Source organism: Camelus bactrianus, chromosome 10 (genome assembly GCF_048773025.1).
Source record: "Camelus bactrianus isolate YW-2024 breed Bactrian camel chromosome 10, ASM4877302v1, whole genome shotgun sequence".
NCBI lineage: Eukaryota > Metazoa > Chordata > Mammalia > Artiodactyla > Camelidae > Camelus > Camelus bactrianus.
In genome coordinates, this window is record NC_133548.1 from 42,444,050 (window position 1) to 42,466,740 (window position 22,691).

At 34.8% G+C, this 22,691-nt stretch overlaps 1 protein-coding gene across 3 annotated transcripts; it reads left to right on the forward strand.

Annotated features, from left to right (window-relative positions):
- Positions 1 to 67: 67 nt before the first annotated feature.
- Positions 68 to 18,464, forward strand: TMEM41B (transmembrane protein 41B). 3 transcript variants are annotated; one of them, XM_010964886.3, is made up of 8 exons: positions 283 to 412; positions 1,956 to 2,093; positions 7,196 to 7,313; positions 9,444 to 9,572; positions 12,641 to 12,734; positions 13,392 to 13,496; positions 14,903 to 15,041; positions 16,615 to 18,464. In XM_010964886.3, exons 2-8 carry the CDS (start codon positions 2,081 to 2,083, stop codon positions 16,782 to 16,784), a joined length of 768 nt encoding a protein of 255 aa, XP_010963188.1. In that variant the 5' UTR covers positions 283 to 412; positions 1,956 to 2,080; the 3' UTR covers positions 16,785 to 18,464. The 3 variants fall into 3 exon arrangements, 2 of the variants coding, with proteins under 2 accessions (XP_010963187.1, XP_010963188.1); XM_010964885.3 differs by lacking the exon at positions 1,956 to 2,093 and having other exon boundaries at positions 76 to 412; XR_012509681.1 differs by lacking the exons at positions 1,956 to 2,093; positions 12,641 to 12,734; positions 16,615 to 18,464 and having other exon boundaries at positions 68 to 412; positions 9,444 to 10,301; positions 13,392 to 15,041.
- Positions 18,465 to 22,691: the final 4,227 nt, after the last annotated feature.

Genomic DNA, 22,691 nt, shown 5'->3' on the forward strand with positions numbered 1-22,691 from the left:
GATCCTGACTTGTCTCGCGGTTACTGGGCGCGCGCGGGCGCGCGAGGCTCGGGGGCGGTGTGGGGCGGGGCCTAGGGCGAGTAGGCGCTGCGGGTCTCAGCTCGGCGTCGCTGCTCGCTGTGCTCGCGGAGCTAAGGTCGTCTCAGGTTAGGTGGTCGCCCCGGAAGTGCCTGCGGCTGTGGCTGTGGCTGTGGCTGTGGCTGTGGCCCCTGGGTGTTGTAAGGAGCCTGCGGCGGAGTTGTTAAGGGGGCTCGGCACCATCCTGCTTCCTCCACCTTCCCTGCAGCAGCCATGACGAAAGGCAGAGTCGTCGAAAGATCGCAAACAGAGGCACTCCATACGACCCCTCCGGAGGAGAAGGCAGCGGGGACGCGGGGTCCCTCGGCGCCGGGCAGCGGAGACCACCTGAAGGGTGAGTAGACCTGAGAACCAGAGCTGGGGCTGGCCCAGAGGCGGCAGTGTGCCGGGAGGGGCTTCGGAGGAGAAAGACCCCAGCGGGTCCCCGGGATTTGCGGAGGACGGGGCCCTGTTGGCACCCAGGGATGGGAGCGGAGAGAGTGGGGGACCTAGGCTCCGGCCGCTGCCCACCACAAGGCCGGACACACCTAGTAGGTTCGTAAATGCTTTTTTTTAGTTAAATTCAATTAAAAGAAATGACACTGGCTTGTTGACTGTCAGGGAGATTGTATGGTTGGTAATTTTGAAACTAGGCAGAACTGGGAGAAACGTTAACATTCGTTGCTTTATTTTGAAAGATGAGGAAACTGAGGCCCAGAGTGGATAAATAACTTGGACGAAGTCACAAAGCCAGATTAGTAAAGTAGTGGCTAAAAGAAAAGATTTATCTATGCCCAGGTACCACTTCCAGGTGGCAAGAACACTTGGGTTTGAGTTCCTGCTTTACCCCTTTGGACTTTGGATTTGCTATCCTTCCAAAGCTAAGGGTCTGAACTGTACAGCGGGGATGATGATAATAATAATAGTATCTACTAAAACTGATGCGTGGATTAAACAAAATAATTCACGTAAAGAATTTTATGTTTGGCCTTTGTGAAGGCTAAATAAATGTTAGCAATTACTGTTAAAGCTAAGATCTCTTATTCTCAAGCTTTTTCCCCCACTATACCATCCTGGCATTTCTCAGAGCTTTAAATATTATTTTAAGAAATAAAAGTATACCTAGAAACTAAATACTTTGATTCCATTTGAGTGTAGTTTTCATTACTTTTCAGCGACTGAAGTGATTAAGTTCTTCAAATGCTTTTAAAGCCCATCAATTTGTAGAGATCCTATCAAATGGCCATTAGATTGTCTGCAGTTTACTCACACTGATGTGTTTGTTCCACCACCAGTGATGGGTAAAGACAAGGTCTTTTAAGAGTGCCTAGCAGCATTGTAACTATAGTCAACGATAAAGTATTGTACACTTAAAAACATATTTAAATATGGAGATAATGCTTAATGTACAGCTGGAATTTTTTTGAACCAGATATAAAACATACGAAAAATTTTAAGTGTCTTGCAGAAAATGTATTTTACTTTCAAATTTAAGATGTCTCCAGTCTAATTTGGGTCTTTAAGTCTTATATATTTGGATATTTTCCCATCTTATAGACTGTAGAGCTAAATAACTTCAAAAACCCAGAAATGAATTGTTGTCAAAGTATATAAATCCACTCTAAATGACAGGAACATTGTTTTGAAAATGCTGCAACTGAGAGTGACAGTAATCCAAGGATTTCCTGAAAAAGTATTTTCCAGATAGGACATCACAAAAGATTGTCATTTGCTTTGGGATAGCAGTCAGTTGTTTTATTATTATTATTATTTTTTTACCCTAAAGCTGTTCAGAAAATAAGACCTTGAAACCTCCAAAGTGCTTTTACAATTGTTTATCTTATCATTAGAACAGCACATTCAGCACAGTAATTTTTTTTTTTTTTTGATACTGTCAGGTGACTTCTGTGGACTATAAATCTATAGGAAGACAGAGGGAAGAGATGTGAAGGCATGACTTCATATAGAGAAGTAGGGTTTGGATCAGTAGAGAGAACGGAGAGGGATTCCTGGTAGGGGAAACATGAGGCTTGAAGGTTAGTGTGAACCTCTTGTATGTGTCTATAACGAGATAAACTTGTCAGGAGTAGAGGATTTCTTTTGGGTGGTAGTAGGGAATAATGTTGGCTCTGGTCAAAATGGTGTCAGTAAAAATGGCTTTAAGTCCTAGGCAAGGGAAGTTTTTTGATCCATCCTGTTCATTAATGATTTTCAGTTTTTTCTTTTTCTTTTCCTCTGCCTCTTTCTGTTTCTGTCTGTTTCTCTCTTAGTGTTAGGAATTCTTTCTTTGGGCAAAAGATTTTGTGGACCCCCTACATAATAGTGTTTTAAGTTATTTGCTGGTGGCAGTTAGCTGGTGATGTGATGTCATTAGTAACCAGTTAACAACCAGTTTTCCAAGTTATGAAAAACAGTTTTTGTTAATTGTAGGAGGTAACTTGGCATTCAAAAGGAAAAAGTTTTGGAGGAAAAAAATTAATAACTTTTGAGAAATACATAGTATTAGAGTGTTTCTGTAAATTCCACGACACTTTAAGTAAATTTTAATTTTTATTAACTGACACATCTATATAACTTTGACAAGTTGTCGTGTGCATGCTTGAAATATTTTACACCCTACATGCAATATTTGGTACGTTTAGTGGATTCCTTGCCTTAACTCTAGTCTGACATCTGAGTCTTATATACTGAGAAACACTGTGGTGATTTGAGCAAGACAGTAACACTGAAAGTCTAATTCTTGCATGATGAGAACTGGTGAGAGACAAGAGATAATACTACTTGAGAGGCTCTTGGCCTAATCTGTGTGCAAGAGTGCCTGGACCAGGTGTTTTATTTTCTTTTGTATTGGTTGCCCTGGCTGATCTTTTTATACTTACGTTACTACTACCATTTTTTATAATTAATATGTGATTTTTAAAAATTTAATCTCTTGAAATAAAATTTACTTCCAACAATGGATTTTTGTGACCATAAAAAATTTGTTAGCATCCTTGTTAACCACATCCTCAGGAGAGATGGGTCTTTTGCTTCCTCCAGGGTGGATCATGTAGGTCTAGAAAACACTGAATGTTGAGAACTAGTGGATAAGATGACCAGTAGGAGTCATTCCTAAGATCTTGTAGATAGACAAAGATTTTGCTTTTCAAAATGTTTTGATATGAAAGTAATAAGAGAAATAGGGAGCTACTACAGAGGCATTAAGGTTAAGTTTTGATTTTTCAGGATGGATATATACATCTTAGAAGTTAGAGAAAAGGTGCTTTTAATGGGACGAATTGAAGATACTGGGTGAATGGAGAGAAGAGATCGTTGTGAGAGCAAGATCTGGAAGGAAGCATGCTCACATTTAATGCAAAGATAAGAGGAATGGGGCAAGGGGAGAGAATTTTGTGAACAGATCTTGAGGTAGAGATTGAGACATTCACTAAAATGTGGAGACAGTGTCGTTGGTTGAGAGTAGGGGGAAGTAGAATAAAAGTCCTGAAAAGACGAACTACTGCTTTTGGTGAGTACTATAATCTTAATTGAAGATAGAAAAGCATATGACCAAGAGCGCATGATGATCTTATTTTCTCTAGCAGTACCTTTGGCCTGGGAGGTTAGAAAGCAGGTGATGGGAGAATTGAGAATGGGAATTAGTATGAGGGAATATTTGGAAGTTAATGAATGGATAAAGCACTGCTGTGGGTAACTCTAAATGCTAAATAACATGTGTCTAATGCAACCAGAAAGAGGCACATTATAAATATGTATGCTACACATTTTAAGTTGAATCATCAGTAAAACAAGGTTTTTAACTTTTATCTCTGTTCAGAGTTCTGCAAATTACTCTGGATTTCTTAAAAGAATTGTTGAATCATAATAGGCAACACCACCCATTTCCAAGTTTTTGTGAAAGAATGGAGAGCTTCAAAATTGTCACTTAGTTTTATTGCATTATCAGCGGTTTTCTTATGTTTACATTGTGTTTTGAGTACAATGCTTGAAGACATTTTCCTTTTAGAGAGTGAAAAAATAGGTATCAAGTTAAACCTGGAGGTTAATTTTGTTCATCAGATGTCTATATATTTCATCATTCAACTGTAAGACAAGTAGCAATTAGAGAGGTGTGTACTCAAGGAATACTCGGTAGTGTTCTGTAGCCCAGATAAATGTTGTTGACACCTTTCTTCTCTGAGACCCCTTAGCACTGGTGAATTAATGATCAGAAGAAAAATATAATGGTTAAATTTTAGAGTTAGCATGCCAAATGTCTTGTTTAAGAAGACTGTTACCTGTTGAAGTCTTTAAACACATGGTTGGCATCAGTACAGGTTAAAAGGCTGTAAACTCATCTTTTAGTCTTCAACTAAATTTCCACCTGCCTGCTCTGTGAATCTTGCCTTCCTCCAGCCCAGTAAATCTGACTTTCCTATAAACTAAAAGCCTCTTGGTACCATTCCTTGGGAATCTAGCTAATGGTGGTATCAACTTCTTAGGAGCAAAGGTTGAGCAAAACATTTTGTATATAATAGATGCTCAGCAGATAGTCCTACAGTCAGTCTTATGCTACTCTACATTTGAGTGCATTTCTTGTATAGAAGTTCTAAAGAGGTGTTCCAAGAAAGGAGGGGAAATTTATTTATTCAGCCATTTATTCTTAGCAGTAATTCTTGTGTCCACAAATATCTACAGGATGAAAAACAAAACAAAACAAAAAAACTAATGGTTTTGAAGCATTTAAAAGATGCCCATAATATTAAATTATTGGTATCAGTCCTTTCTATACTCGACCTGATTCTAGCAGGAAAGTAAGTGAAAAGTGAGGTCTGGGCAAGTTAATTCCAGATTTAAAAGTGGCCTACCTTTAAGAAGTAATAGGACTCCAGAGAAACTATACAAACTATTTTAAAAAAATTTTTTTAAGTGAAAGTACTGGGGATTGAACTCAGGACCTCGTACATGCTAAGCACACACTTTACCACTGAGCTGTACCCACCCCACTATACAAGCTATTTAGGTTAACATGTCTTTGCTTTGATGTCACCGCATAGAAAACTATGCCCCACAACTCAGTATTTGTACATTAACCTTATTCCTTTTCTAGTAGACTACTTTTTTATTTAATGAAGTCAGAAAATAACCATTTTAGCCTTGAAAGCAGTCTGTATTTAAATAGCATTTCTATTAGAAACTAAAACCACATTTTTGGTGGAATTGTTTTTAGTGCAGTGATATGTTTGTAATTTTTGGCTGATTACTCTTTTTAGGGTGAGTGGATATGATTTATTAGGAGTCCTCAAAGTGTGCATTGAGTTAGATACCATAATCAGGGCAGAAATATAATGGACGTTTCCATATTTGTTATCATAAGGTTTTGCAGAGACCTTTTCACATTTGACTCACCTCAGATATTTAAAGTCTCTGTTTAATTCTCTGTGTTGCAAAAAGTATGCATACAAATACATCAGTGGATTAATGAGCCAGAGTATTTAAGAGGCAAGCATGCCTGGTTTATTACTCCATTGAAGGCATCTTTTGTATGATTTTATCATCCCATACTTTCCTGCAGTAAATTTTAGAAGTGTGATATGAGCAAATAAGTTTCTATTAGTGACTCAGTTTTTGAAGTAAAGTCTTTTTTGAGATTAAGATGAGACAAAGTTAAAATAATAGAGACTAGTTGGGAGGTTAGGCTGATTAGTGATATGTTTAGATTACAGAAAATTGGAAAAGGTAAAAATTTTTAACTTTAATATTCACATACTAGAACTCGGTAAACCTAATATTGTCTTTTAAAAAGCCTGCTTTAATGAACAGGTAAGAATAATTTATATTTAGTATATATTAAAGCACTAACCTAAGCAGTTCATTTCAGCAGAAATTATGAGTTGATTGTAAATGGGTATTAAAATGCTTTGGAGGTATACTTTACACTATTTGGTTGCTTAAGACTTTTTAAAAAAAATAGTGCAGGTCCGTTTGGGCCTCTAATACTTACCAAAAATAGGTAGCGTGGGCCAGATTGTTGCTTCTTTAATATGCCATCACCTGGATGTTTTATTAAAATTCAGATTCTAATTTAGTAAGTCTGGGATGTTGGCCTGAGAATCTGTATTTCTGACAAGCTCCCTAGTGATACTTATCCATGTAGTTCACAGAACACACTAAGTAGCAAGGGATTGGATGGTTTCTATTGCTGTGTTCAACACAGAATTTAGTAAAATTCTACTAATTCAGAAGAAATGCATATAAAACTGCCATAATGAGACAAGGGATAACATGAGGTTTTATTTAGTTAAAACGTTTTAATTGAAAGGAACAGAAGTCAGTTTAAACCAGCACAGATGAAAAGGGAGGTTGTTGAGACAATCTCAGTGGTATCCAGAAACAAGAAATGAATTGTATATGCATGGGATTATGGTAAATGTAGGCAGCAATACAAATTGAGCTACCCACTTCTACCTCCTCCCAAATGAGTACTCTTCAGGTGCCTCGGCCTTCTCACTATTGACTACTTCCAGTAAAAACAGCCCTGCTCATTCTTCTGCTTGGGGTGTCGTGGATCCCATTTCGTATTTCCATCTTGCATATAATTTTTAAGATAACGCTAAGATTACCTTGTTAGGAAACACAAATATATTCTCCCATTCTTGGAGTCACAGAGCCATCCAAAACATTTTAAGTTCAACTATATCCTGAAGCCCTTGATGTAAAGAGAAAGTATAACATTCACCAGTTGCATTAGTGAATCTCTGGGTTCTTTTGACAGTTGAAGTAATTGCCAGATCACCTCATTTGTCCTAATGGGCCACTCTGCCTATGCTGTCAGCTCCCATATAGATATGTAAAATTGAAAGTCAGTGATAGCATTTAGAGCAATGCTCTTTTCCTCCCTTTAGCTTATCAGCACTTCAGTGCTACAAATTCTGGTGTTCTGTTTTTTCATGCTTCAAAAATGGATATATCCCTGAAAAGAACTATGCCCAGTTAATAAACATCAAATACAGTAGTACTTAAAATTTAATGTTACAGTGTTTGGGGCAAAAGTGTGAAGTTTCTTGGAAGAAAAACTTTTGAGGAAATTATTTGCTGGCTTAGAATATTGTCTTCCTTTATATTTATCTTGATTATAACTTTTCTTTTTCCCTTTCAGAGAAAGCCTGTGCAGAAGCTGGGTCAGCAAGAATGTCACTTCTTATATTGGTGTCCATTTTCTTATCTGCAGCTTTTGTTATGTTTTTGGTATATAAAAATTTCCCTCAGCTTAGTGAGTAAGTATACTGAAGGAAATGGAAAATGTCTAGACATTTCTAGAAATGCAAGTAGATTAAGAGTTAAACTAATTTTAAGCAACAGAACTGTCATGGTGATTGTGTATCAGCTTTCATGGTTTGTAGCAAGTTCATGTTGACACTTATTTAAATATTTGTTTCCAAATATGTCTCTTGATTTTCTATGCAAGATTTTCCTAGCTCTGCTCCTCTAATTATGGCATCTTTCTAATGGTTTTCAAACAATTTTTAAAAACATAATTGCATTAATAAATTTATTGCATTTTATTTTTTAATGCTGTTAGTGAGCAAGTAAATTGATCTCACAGTCCATGATAGATACTGACCTTCAGTTTGAAAAATACTGATGATGTTTTTCTCTGCTTCCCCCCTTGTCCATCCATTTTCTCCCTTCCTACTTTTCATTGCAACTAACTTTTGTCACTTCTATTCATCCATTTACTTTCCCACCATATCTCTGTCTTTTCTCCTCCCTGTTTTATAGGAATGATATGGTTTGAATAGGTGCTTTTCACTGTGAAAGGTACCTTGTAAAAGACTTGTCTGTCTAGTATACAGCCACAATTCCTTAGCAAAAACCCTGGGGTGAAATGTGTTTCAGAATTTAGAAGTTTTCCATTTTGGAAAGATAACATGAATAAATACTGTATATTATGTAGTACCTCCAGCAGGATCTAGAATAGTGTCTCATAATCAAATATATTAATATGCAGAGAAACCTGGATCATAAAAGACTATAAATAACTTTGAGTGTGGGTCAATATTTGCTGACAAATTACGAAGAACTTTTGGTTTTCAGAGCTTTTTGAATTTTAGGGAAGAGATTATGGACCTGAAACATACTTTTTGAGGGCAAAATATCCCAGGACTATTTAACAGCAATAGTAACACCCTTGATAATTACATAAGAGACTACTAAAAGGTAGTTAGATTTTCAGCCAAGGCAAGCCTGGTGTGATAATGGATAACTGAAATGTGATTTCAGTGTCTCAGAAAATTCCTGCTTCCTCTAAATTTCTTTCATTAACACTTCCTTATGCTTGAAATTTTGTAGTTAAACTTATTTTTATTTTAATACTTTGATTTGTTACATCAGTGTAAATACCTTTGGGAGGATAGCATGTTTTATTATTATGTTAGTATTAGTATGATTGAATTTTAGATCCTTTATCACTCTTTTTTTTTTTTATCTTGTCTCATTTTGATCAAGGAATAGGAAATAAAGAGCTGACTGAAAGAGGGAAAGAACAGAGTGTAGCTTAAGGTTGTTTTGCCCCCAATCTGCTCTGAGAATGATAACACTTCATATAATAATGTGCTATTATATAAATCTTCTATATTCTGCTTATTTCTTTCTGTACCTGTGTGTATATGAGATGCATGCACACCCATATAAAGAGCTCTTTTAGTTTTTTAATTTCTAAATGAGAAACCCCAGTTTTGTTTACCTGCTATTTTTTTAGGACTTAAACAATATTCTTTTTTTTTAATCATTGTTCTTCAAGATTAGTTACATTTTTTATTATGTAAACAAATGAATACAATATATGTTAAATGCAAAGGTGATTATTTGAGGCTTTTATGAACAGAACATTCAGTTCCAAACAAGGCACTAATTAAAGTAAAATTAATAAGAAGTGAAAAGCATTTAAGTTTTTATCTGAACTTTGAGCTGAGATAGTCAAGAAAAGATGTAAACTGTAAATTCATTAAAATTTTTACTTAATTTCAGTTGTAATCGGTTATTGATTTTAGCTTATCATGAGGATTACCCAAAATGATGTTCAGTATGTTTTAAATATGCTAACATCAGTGGTTCATTTCTTAATTCAAAATGTTCTCCAGTATTTGACCAAATGTTTTTTAACCTTTAGTTTGGGTCACCCTGAATTTTCATATGAAGTACATGTCTCATGAAATTATATTAAAGCATTAAAAAACAAGTAATTTATAGACCTTTGAACTTAAATTTTGTGAATTTATGCCTAACATATTACAGATCAAGGCACCAAATCGTTTTGGATAAAACTTCATGTTTTGAACTTTGATATGAATTATCATGGCAGATTTCTACTTTAAATTTTTTTCACTTTAATTTTATTTCTTTAGAGAAGAAAGAGTGAACATGAAGGTTCCCAGAGATATGGATGATGCCAAGGCTCTAGGAAAAGTTCTATCCAAATATAAGGACACCTTTTATGTACAAGTACTTGTAGCTTATTTTGCTACATATATTTTGTATCCTTTTAACTGAAAATATTTTCTGATTTTAAGTAAAAAGTTTTAAAAGAGCTGCTGCTTAGTTGTACATAACTATTTTTCCTTTCAAGAATTGTTAATGCAGTGTAACATTAAATAAGATAACTGAAAAATGAAAATGAAAAAATTCTAACTTTAATCCTATCTCTTCGACTCAGTTATTATTTCTAAATATTTATTACCAGTTCTTCTGTTATTAGCCTAACATTTTCCTTTCTTTTGTAATATTCAAGATAATAATTTTATTTAGGATTATTTTATTAATTAGACTTTTAATTTAAATAATAGTTTTGAATTACTAGTTACCATACCATAATTAAAGAAAAATTTCCTGAGGTTTGAAGATACAGTTTTTATTTAATATTTTACTTTTCTAGATGTTGTGTTGTGAATTATGTTGTTTATGATTTTTTCTTCCATTTAATGGTTTTCTTTGTAAAATATCCTAAGAGGATAATTAGTCATGTAAAGGATATGAATTTTTTTTTACAGTCTTTAGTATGTTGTATCTTTATTTCATAGAATTATATGTTGTATTTTAACTAGTCAGGAAAATAGCTTTTTGCATATTTTCAAACTGCCTATGCAACTGGTAATTAGCCTTGCAATTTATAGATGTTAATTTCTGATTTTTGTATCTTTTATTTTAGTCCAGCATATTTTCCAAATCTCAGTTAATGAAAGACATTAACTTTTGATATTGTGAAGGTAATCATTATCCTTTTTAAAGCAGCTTTTATTTTTAAAAGGCAAATTAGTCACTTTGTTAATTCTCTCAGACTATTTCTATACTTGCTTCCTGTTTTTCTTCCTGAATTTCTTTTGGTTTGTTAGACTTTTCAACTAAAATTTTTTCTCATAAAATTCAACAGTGTTTTATTTTCTTGAAATTATATTGGATTAGATATTGTATATTTAACATATATACATTCCTGTATTTACCTCCTTATACAAATGTTTTGAATATGTACTTAAACACATTGCACCAGTTATTCCTGGTGTAAGCAACTTAGTGACAAGGACAATTATAAAAGCTTTTGCTGTTATTGCTGCTAATAGAAACATTACTCCTTTATCAACTTGGTGAGGCTGCATTTATATTTAGGTAGTGTGCTTTATGTAGGCAGCTTGTCATTATCCTCCTGATTTATTATTAGAAAAATTCAAATTTGGGAAAAATTTGAAGAATGATTATTATGTGCCTGTCCTTCTATAGTTCATTTGGGCAGCTATTTGTAAAGTAATTTAATGATATAATGACTGTTCTAAGAAATTCATAACTGTTGCCTTTTCCTACTTTCCATTTCATCACTTATCTGTAAAAACCAAAGTGTTAGGCTTGTAGGGTTATTTTGCATTATAAACTTTAACCATAAAATAAAATATTTTCTCCAAATAAGAAACAAATTGGGGTCATTTGGTTTTTATAAGGTTCTTGTGGACATTTGTGAACAAAGGCAGATAGTTTCTATTTACTTTGGAAGGTCATCTTTTCTGTCCCATTTTGCCCCCCAGCTTTGGGAAGGATACATGGCTGAGGGATAAGGGAGATACCCACACATAGGCCCAGTCAGGCAGTTAGCGTAAATGAATCTCGACCATCTGTGGGATAATAAATGTTGTAGCCTAATTGTATTAATATCCACATGAAAATTAGTCTAAAAGAATAAACTGCCTTGTAGAAAGTGAATTGAAAGTATAGAAATAGGTTTATTTGTACAAAATACATTTGGCTTAAAATTTTTAATTTTAAATAAATCATTGGTTAATATTGTCAGTTCAGATTTTATTGCATGTTGTTAGTATCTGCCATATACTTGAAGCCATGTATACTTTCATATACATGGAAATGGCTGAATTTATCAAAGAAGTGAGAGAAGAATGGCTAACAGAATGTTAGAGAAATCCCAGATTTGAGAGTGAGGAGAAGAAAAAAACTAACATAGAGAAAAAGGCAGTTCAGTGGAGGTGAGTTTTTCCCCAATGTCTGATCCTATGCAAGGGTCACTAAAAAATTGTTACTGAGAAATCTCAAGTCATTACTTCTGGCCAGGAGGAAGTTTCAGTAGTGGTGGTGGATGGGTAAGCCGATTGCCAGGGGACAAGGAGAGAATCAGAGGAAGTGAAGGTGAGAGAGAGACAGTAGCTGGATAGGATACCTTACTCAAGGAAAAGCCTAGGTTTTCTTTAGTTTATAGGCATCTGAGTATTTTTTTACAGGAGGGGTCTGTGAAAGAGCAAGAAGTTGAAGATAAAGGAACCCAGGAGGTAGAAGGAGATTGAAATGAAAGCAAGAGTAAAGTAGGCACTACTGGAAAAAAGGGAAGATGGGTAAAGATAGAAATTTTAAAGTAGAAAGGAGAGATGTTGAAGAAATTTACTCTGTCTTACTTATGAGTAACTCATGTTAGGGTGAGGTAGAGGTCCAGGCCAAAACTAGAAACTAGAGAGAAGTAGAAAAAAGCATAATTCTGTTTTAAAAATAAGATTTGTAACTTTTACTGTATTTTGTAACCTCCAGCCTTTTTTAAAATGAGTAATTAATTGAGGTAAATGTCCAAAAGTTAAATTAGAAATAGTAATTAATTGTACTTGATATATACCCATATTTCCACAGACAATCATGTTTCCTGAAAGCATTTCGCAGTAAAAATCCAGTGCATTAGAGAGGCATATTGTTTAAAAGAGTACTGAAGATCTTTCCTCTTTTTCCTTTTAGTCTGTTTTTTCACCCCCCAAAATGCCCAATTCCCCTCTATCCTGGTACACGTGGAGTATTTTGTCTTGGTTTTTCTCTTAGTAACACACTCTAATTAGTGTTGATTTATGATAATATTAGTAAATGGTAAACTTAAAGTATTACAACTGAGGAGTCATGTAATTTTTTAAACTTTGGGTATAATTTTATTTAATTTTTAAATACTGAAATATGAATATAATCTTATTAACATGATAACTTCTGTATTGATACTTTTTCCTGGATTGTTGGATTTGTCATTTAAAAATTCATTTAATTATGTTTTAATCCTTAACTTAGAAGTTAACAGCTTGCAAACATTTGCTATTCCGGGCTCTATATTTCTCAGTATACTCTCAGGGTTTCTTTATCCCTTTCCACTAGCCTTATTTCTTGTTTGTTTGGTAAGTATATAAAATGCAACTGGGAAACTAAAAAAAAATAACTTTAAATAGAATGATGGGAATGATGATGGCATCCTAGTCCCACTCGTCTCTGGCATCCTAGTCCCACTCGTCTCTGGAAGCATACATTTATCAGTTGTAAGAGGTGTTTAATGTTGAAGTAGTATCTGTTAAGTCCCTCCATAAGGAGATGTTATAGTTAGTTTGGTTTTTTTCTAGAACAGGGGTATCATAGACTTAATTGCATTTATAGGCTCTGTTTTAGCCTTTGCTTCCATGTTTTGTAATTTGAATAGTCCAAGGATATTGGTGCGTGCAGTTAAGTCTGAGGGCTGGGGGTGTTGTTTTTAAGCATGGCAATTGAAAAAATATTGACTCTTGAGTTTTAGTCATAGGCTGAAGGCTAACGTTTACTATTTGGATGTAGTCAGTTTAATCATAAGTGCTCATTTGTTTTAGCTGGTCTCAGCTATAATTTGGTCAGAGAAAGGACTAGATCAGGTGGGTTCTTGTTCTCTTCACAAGAGATGTTACTGCAGAGTATCCTCTCCCATACCCCAAAAGAAATTAACTAGTTGAACTTTGCCTTAGGTTAATATATCCATGTGAATAAGATGGAAAAGTTTAAAATACTTATGACTTCTTATTATTTTCTAGTGTTCTGGACTTGGTGCCTCATTCTGCTATATGCTCTCCTATTTAGTTGGGAGACCAGTTGTATATAAATACTTAACAGAGAAAGCAGTAAAATGGTCACAGCAGGTAAACATGCATTTTTAAATTATTTGATGTAATTCTTTGGCTACTTGGGAGGTCAGTATATAATGTCTACATAAATTAACTCAGACTCCGGGCTTTAATAAAAATGATCTTTTGACCAAAATAAAATCAAGCAGTAGGCAAATAATGAATGTTAGTAATTTCAGATATGAAGTTTTTGTATCTGTAACAGTAATTTTAATTCTTCATTCTTAGTAAGTTCACCCAGAGCAAAAAGGGCAAAGTGGCAATGTCAAGGCATCCATATATTTAGACACCTCACCTGTGTTGTGTTTATGCAGGTTGCTGTCAGTAGGTCTCTGAAAAACTTTTATCAGCCAACTCTTTTAATGCATTTTGTCAGTGGGGAGAACTGTTATCTTCCATCAGGATTTCTGCAAAGACTAGGGGTGATAAATATAAGCACTACTGCAGAGAAAAGTCTAGCATGGTATTGCTAAGATAATCCTATATTTTTAAAGACTCAGAAAAAACAGACTATTAAGTCAGGAATTTTAGAAATTCCTACCTTACCCCTTTGATTTACAGATTAGGAAATTAAGAGAAATAAAGCGTTTGGGGGGAGGAGATAGCTCAGTGGTAGAGTGCCTGCCTAGCATGCACAAGGTCCTGGGTTCAATCCCCAGTACCTCCACTTAAAAAATAAGTAAATAAATCTAGTAACCTCTTCCCCTAAAAAAAAGGGGGGGGCATTTTGCCTAAAATCCGTAATCATTACGTGTTTTTTGGGTAAGGGGGATTAGATTTATTTATTTATTTTTAATGGAGGTACTGGAGATTGAACACGCTCTACCACTGAGCTATACCCCACCCCTACCCGGGCAAAGTCACAATCATTTATATAGCAAGATCTAGGAAGTATAAACTGCAATCAGTGCTTTTATTTAATCAGCTAAATATTTCCATGTGCTTGTTTAAATCTCATTTATCAATGATGAATGAATTTACTCGTGAAGTATATTGTAATAACATAAAGGTTATCTGAATTTTTTTTAAATTGGAGGCTAGGTTTATTGGTGTACTATACTAGCCCTTTACATTATAGGAAGTTAAAGGCATTAAAAAGTTTGTCGTTTGATACCTATCTTATATACAGCTATAAATTTAATTTTGTCTTTTTAGGCTTAAAATGTCATTGAGCCATATTATCAAGGCTGATGTAGAACCATCTTTAGTAGTGTAACATTAGGCTATTTCATCTCATGTTGTTTGGCCATGGTAATGAGCATTTGATAAGTAGTTCATTGTCATTTTCAAGCTCCTTTTTTGATCATTTCTGTTGGGTAAACTGAGCTATCAGGGATAACAGTTTGAAATAAGGTGTTTAATATTAAGCAATATATTTTCAAGATTGGCCTTGATCCTAATTTATTTCTTTCTTATGACAGGTTGAGCGTCATAGAGAACATCTCATTAACTACATTATATTTTTGAGAATAACACCATTTCTGCCTAATTGGTTTATTAATATTACATCTCCTGTGATAAACGTGCCATTGAAAGTTTTTTTTATTGGCACTTTTCTAGGTAAGGCCTCTGATTCATGCTGTGTTAGAACTCATTGTGTACATGTCTAGCAGTGTCTGGCTGGGCTAAATTTTGTGCTCTTTGCAGACATGCCAGCACCATATATAACTGGTGGACACAGAGCCTGGCCTTTAGAAATAGGTGCTCAGAAATGTTTGTTGGACTGTGTTGATTTAAATATTTTTGTGTTACTTCTTTTAAAGAATAGCACTCTCTGCTGGATATTTTTTAATCATACAGAATTAAGCAAGACTTTAGCTCCCTTCTCTCCCTCAGTGGACCAAAAAAAAAAAATGAAGGTGCCCTTTTTGTATAATTTCTTTGTCTTCTAATCAAGTACTGAAACATTGAACTTTAATTTTTAGTAGAATTGATCCTATTTTTCTTTTTGTTGACATAGTACTTACTATGGCCATTGCCAAAGGTATGGGGGAAGTAAGGATCAACAAAGGGTTCTTGCTTTCAAGGAACTAACACTTAATTTTGAAATTAATCTTTGACATAAAGATTCATTTGTATATTTTGTGAATTCTGATAGTTTTTATAAATTTTTTATTTATTTATTTTTTTGGTGTGGGGAGTAATTAGGTTTATTTATTTATTCATTTTAATGGAAGTACTGGAGATTGAACCCAGGACCTCATTCATGCTAACCATGCACTGTACCACTGAGCTATACCCTCCTCCCTCTGATAGTTATTAAGAGTATTCTGCTTTTCTTTCAAATTTCGGTTGAGTTGTTTAGGTACCAACAAAATGAACAGATGCCTCCTATTGTTTGTTTAAGCTTTAAGTTAATACTTAATTTTTTATTCCTACTTTTAGAAAAATTCATAGACAAACTTAAAAATCTTAGGTTCTCAGTAAAACTAGAAAAAAATCGTAGCAGGGATAATTTTGGATTTTATAGAATAATGTTACATTTATGGAATTAGAAAGAATTTTTGTGCCTATCTCTTTATTTTACAGATGAAATACCTAGAGATAAAGTTAACTTCAGCTTTGGCTGAAGTAATTGTTCCAGTTTGTTCTGGTTTTTAATAAAATGTGATTGTTTTGCCTTGCTTTTGTATAAACAGCTCTTTTTACTCATGTACTTTAAGTATCTTTCCATTTCTGAATATCTCCTACCACTTCATTTTTAAGTATATTCTATCATGAGTGAATGACAATTTACTAAACCATGTTTTTGAAGATTTAGATTGTTTTCAGATTGTTATTATTATAATGCTTGATGAGCATCCTTGAGACTAGATCTTTGTTCATATACCTTAGTATTTCCTAAAGTTGAAATTGTTGGATCATAGCTCATTCTTTTTTTAAGGCTGTTGATAAGTTTTGTAAAATTATTTTCTGGAAACTTTCCTTGCATTTTTAAATTTTTGTCCTTAAGAGGTGATTATGAAAGATTGAATTCTTTATTTGGAAATAAACTTGAGGGGCTTTAAGTTAAATTAAAAATTTCCAAAATATAAATCACTATGTTCTTAGAAGAAATTTCATACACACAGTTTTAATTTTTAAAAAGAATTGATTTTTTTTTTTTACCATATATTTTTATTTTTTATTTTAGGTGTTGCACCACCCTCTTTTGTAGCTATTAAGGCAGGAACAACACTGTACCAGCTTACAACAGCAGGGGAAGCTGTTTCCTGGAACTCAGTATTTGTTCTAATGATTTTGGCTCTTCTTTCTATTCTGCCAGCCATCTTCCAAAAGAAACTAAAGCAGAAATTTGAGTGAATAATCATCAGGATTTTAGTTTTCCTATCATCATCATCATCATCTCAGGATTGGCAAGTTTATGTGTTAAAGTCATCTCTTCAGTAATTGAAACAAGGAATTTGTAAATGAAAATTTCCTATCAGATTGTTAAACCGGTGCATTTAAGTGGCCAGGAAGAGAAGAAAGTAAAAATGGAAATTGGTGTACCGTGAAAAGTGCTGTCAGTAGTTAAGATAGTCGTCTCCTAAATCACTATTCTAAGGGTAGTTATAGATAATAAATGTAGCAGCATAGTAGGAAATTCTTGACCCATTTGATTGACTCAATTTAATATATTTCATGAACTGGCCATACATATTTACCCTTGACTTGATAATTTAATGTTTTTCTCTCTATTCCATACTAATAACTAAAATAGAAAAAGCAAATACAAAATATAAAAGCAAAGAAATAGTACTGCTATTCTGACTAATGTTAGCCTTCTTTCAGAGCATAAACTTGAAAACTAAAACTCAAAAGAGATTTACATTATCTTTTTTTACCTTTGAGGTAATAGATTTGTTTAAAAGTTGCATCTTAGTAGACTACTGAATTTGGAAAAGATACCAAGTTATATCTATTTAGTGAATTGTTATTTTTGTCTTCTGTTCTAGATTATCATGGATTAGTCTGAAATTTAAAATTCTGACCAGTCTATTTTCATCTTTTTTTCTAGCTTTCACAGTATTTCCACTGTGCATATACAGAATGGCAATTACATGATAATTGTATCATATTGATGATAATAATTTATATGCAGATAATATTTTGTTACACAGTTCCCCTTTACTGTCTCAAAAGGGGATCAAAAAAGCAAACATTCAAAGTATGCAGTTTTTAGCTGTTGGATTAATTTTATTACTTTATATTTTGAAGCAGAAGCAGTGACAGTACAACACTTACGTGATTGAATATAGTTTATTCCAATGACTGTAAAATTTACCTCATTTATTTATTAGTCTGGTTGTTAAAGTATGTATTATGTAATTATCCTTTTTATGCATGATACGTAAGAATGCCTTGCTTCATTTCTTCATTTTTGTTTGGGGCTGCCTTTGATTAATGCAGTTTCCCAATTTAGAGTTTTTTCTTTTTATATCTCAAAGTAAAATTAAATCCTCATATGGTAACTACTATATTTAAATAGTCCTGGAAAGACTAAACAGATTTCTGCTGCTTGCTTAATGGGAATACCCTTGATTCCTTGATTCTAGGACATAAAATACTCTGTCAGTTTTACCTTCACCCAAGACTGTCATGTTGAAAAGTACTTTAGCTGTGGAAGAAATCCTTGTATGTTTTTGTTGTGAGAGGTATGATCATCCTCCAAGCCTGTTTCTACTGCATAATGTGGACTGATTATTTTTTCTATCACAGTATTAACAAATGGATTTATTGTAAATACAAAGAAAATATATTAATTAATATACTATTCTTATGTCACCTGGCCTTTTGTGTGAAATTATTTATTGTTATTTCTAGCAAGGTTTTCTTCCTTTCTTATTGACCAGAGACTGAGTGATAAAGCCTCTGTTATTTTTACAAATAAACTTAAAACATAGCCTTTTTGGACAAAGCTCACTAAATATTACTGTATAAAATGTAACTGAGTAAGTTTTTATCAGACTTTTAAAAATAAAATTAAGAGTTTGGACTCAGGAGAGCCTCACTATTTACTCCATTATGTATATATTGTACTTACTCTATTCTCAGAGTATTTTCCCTATCCTTATCATTGATCCTTTTCCTTTGCTGATTATTTTTTTCTGTTTGAAAACTGTAGTTGCCACTTAAGGGTGGGTATATTTTCTTCTCCCATGAGAATAGCCAGTCTTTGCAGATTCATCATCATTGACTGTCAAGAAAGAACCTTTAGCAGGTTATACCCAAAATGCAGTTGGTGGCCTGTATTCATGGATTCACAGACTTGGCCTGATGCCAGGTGTAGATTCAACCTTCAGCCACATGTTGAAGACAATTAAAGACAGTTAACAGTCGCCAGAGAACAAGTATGTATAGTGGGGAGGCAAGCAGGCTATCTAGGAAGTTGACAAACTAAGTGAGACTGTTCCCCTCGTAGCTCGTAGTTAATGGCCTCTTTGGAGCTCTATAGTGTAATATTTCTAAGACACTTAATAAATGTAAATTAAGAAGAATAAACTGTACTGGAAAAAACTTAAACGTAGTACTTGGGATTTATTTTATGGAAGTATTGGTATTTTTAAAAAGTCATTGAATAAAAATATTCTTTTGAAATTCTGATGCACATTTTCGCCTGTAAGAACAAAGTAATTTTATTTTGGTGGGTTTTTTGTTTGTTTTTTGTCTTTTCCCTCCCAAACACCAAGATCAGTGATTTTTATTTAGGAAAAAAAAATTGTGCTATGAATGTTTCTTAGATTTAAATGTCATGAAGCAACAAGGTCTTGCCCAGTGGGACCCATTCTTTTTCCCACCTCCTCACCTACCCTCTCCCTGAGCTCACTCTATTCCAGCCTCTTGGCTTCATTGCTATCCCTTTCATGCACATTTGGGTCCACCTTGGGGCCTTTGCGCTGGCTAATCTGCCTAGATGCTTGCCTGAGTGTCCACATGGACTGTGCCCTCTGTCAAGCCTTAGCTCCAATGTCACCTCAGTAACATTCACCAGCACAGGGAATTCCCTCAGCTCACCCATACAGTTATCGTTTCCATTACTATTGTGTTTTGCTCTCTAGAAGGCAAATGCACTGAGGACAGTGGCTCTACTTGTCCTGTTCCACACTCTATCCCTAATGTGTGGGACAGTGACAGGCCCCTGGGGGCTGGCAGGATTTTTTCAACTGCACAATTGGTTCTGATGTGTATCAGTGTTTACAGGGGCAACAGAGGGCCATGTGCTCGTGTTGAAGGGTCTGGCTCTACTAGGTGAGCCTGAGTTTTTTTTGAGTCTCAGCTATGGCACCCCAGGCAAGACACTGGATCTCTCTGAGCCTGTTTCTGGTGGGTCACGCTCACCACAGCAGGGAGGAACTGAGGCAAGCAGGGGTTCCATGTGGTAGGACTGTGCTTCAGGAGAGGGTGCTGCTCCTGCTGGCTTCCTTTTTATAGAGTTGGGACAGTGAGGGCTTTTGTGGTCACAAGAGCCTTCTTTGCAGATGTGCCTTGTGGCTAGATGTCTGCTGCCTGGGGAAGCTGGGAGCTCAGGGGATGTTGAAGCTGGACACAGTCCTGCTGGGGAAGGAATGACTGGTCCTGGCTGCTAGGGTGCTGCTTGGATTGTCCAGTGAGTGAGCCTATCTGTCTTTCTTCAATTTCCTGTGCTGTAAATGGGAACAAAAGCCTGGCCCTCAGAGGATCTAGCAGGGGCCTGGCCCAGGGGCCATAAGACAGTCGTGTGGCAACACATGTACTGGTGGCTCGGGTCTGGCACATGGTGATCACAGCGGCTCCAATGGGTTCTTGGGCATCAGCAGCGGGCAGGGAAGAAGGGCTGGCCCCTCCCTGGGGTACGGCTGGGCCCCACTGGACAAGGGCCACAGATGACTCCACAGCAGCACAGTGGGGAGCCTTTGGAGCCAGGTGCTGGGGTGATCGTTACTGCAGTTCCCGAACAGTCTGTCTGCCCCGTGACGGAGTCCTGAAACAGGGCCCAGCACTGGGGCGTCTGTGAGTTCCCTGGGCTCTCTACCCTTTCTCCCTGCGTCCACCTGAAGGGGGCTTGGTGGATATGCCAGGACAGGCACCAGGAAGGAACAAAGTAACTTTTAAAAACTTTTTTTTTTTACATGTTTTTGTTTGTTTGTTTTATGAGGGGGAAATAATTAGGTTTATTTATTTATTTATATTTGGAGGAGGTACTGAGATTGAACCCAGGACCTCATGCATGCTAAGCATGTGCTCTACCACTTGAGCTATACACTACCCCAAACCTTTTTAATAGTGGGCTATTAAGAACCTTAAAGCATTTAAATTTTAAATTGTAAAGTAACTACAGGTAAACATTTAAATTTCTAGTGTATATAATGATTTCTCTATAAAGGAATCTTTTTAAAGTTCTCTGGCTTTTTGAAATTGGGTAGAATAAATCAAAAGGGCTGATGCTTTCTGGTGTTTAAATCGTGCATTGATTGTAGTTAGATGTTTGAAGGTGGATCTTATTGCAGTTTCAATACTGTATTCTGATTATTGCTTTCTCTTTTTTTCCTCCTTACCTGGGAAAAACTTGCTAAACTGGACGACTGACAAGGATATTGTTTAAGCTCTAGGCCTCATTCTTCTCACCTGGACTAAGTGAGCTCTGAGGTCCAGGTTCTGTACAGTTCAAACATGAAAGGATTCTCTGAAATTAATGAGATATATTAATAAGCCCTTCAAATTAAAAATATTTAAGCATTCCTTGCTTTGTCTAGCTTGTTTTATAACTTATTGTGTGCTTTCACACACGTTATTTAAATGAATTAACCATTTTATTTGTAATGAACTATTTGAGAAAACAAAACAAGGGCTATTCCCATTGGGTTACTTTGTTAGTAATGCAAAGTAGGGAAAAACGGAAATTGTATAAGGGGCTAAAAGGACTCTTCTGAGGAGTCCTTTCATCCTAGAAATACTTGGTATGAAAAACAGAAAATGGAGGGAAATGGATAGATTAATTGTAGCTGGAGATTTTAACACATCCCTCTCAGAAACTGATAAGCAGATAAAAAATAAGCAAACATCAAATATATGAAAAGGAAATTAATAAATTGGAGCATATATATGTATGATATGTAGAAATATGTACCCCTCAAAAATAATACATATTCCTTCTGAATACACACAAAATCTTTACAAAAATAAACCAGAAAGGAAGCCTCCATAAATTTCAAAAGATCAATATCAGACAATTTTTGTACTACAGTGAAATTAGAACTTAATAACGAAAAGATAACTTGAAAATCCAATTGGTGTAGTAAAGGAAACTATAAAGGATATTATGAAATATTTGAAATTGTTAGTGAGTATCTTATATATTAAAATTTGTGGGACACAGCTAGCATAGTATTTAAAGTGAGACTGATTAAACACACTTTTAAATACTTCAAATACATCAGAAAACAAGAAAAACTAAAATTTGAAAACCAATTGATGTAATCCACTATATTAACAATCTGAAGAAGCAAGTTCATTTATCATTTCAATTGATGCAGAAGAAGCATTTGGCAAAATTCAACAGCCACTTATGATAAAAACTCAGAAAAATAGGAACTTAACTTGATAAAAAGCAACAGCTAACTAAAAAGTACAGTTAATATTATATTTAATGGTGAAATATTGACAAAATAAAAGTCGGTACTTTGAAAAGATTAAGTCATACACATTTGACAAGACTGATTAAGGCAAAAAGAGAAAATGTGCAATTAAATAAAATGCAGACAGAAGGAAAGATGGCTATATGCACCATAGAAAATTTTTTTATATTACTGAATTAAATATATATTGGAAAATCTGGATGAAATGGATAAGTTCCTAGAAAACCTTTAAAAATATTCAGTGCCACAACTGGCATAAGACAAGACAGAAAACCTACACAGACCAAAATGTTCTGAAGAAATTGCAAAGGTAATCAGGCATGTCTCTCTCAAAGCCCAGATGTTTCTCAAGTAAATTCTAACAAATTTTCAAGAAACAATTTATTCCTATTTTATACAAGCTTTTCCAGAGAATAGAAAAAGACAATCTTCCAGTTTGATGTATGAGCCTAATATAATTTTGATTTTAAAATTTAGTGAGAATAATTCAGTAAAAAAAAATTATAGGCTCATTTCTTTTATGAGCACTGATGCAAAAATCCTAAAATATTGTATATCTAAATCTAGCTCTTTTATTTAAAACATAGAATAAGTTGAATTTATCCCCAGGCTA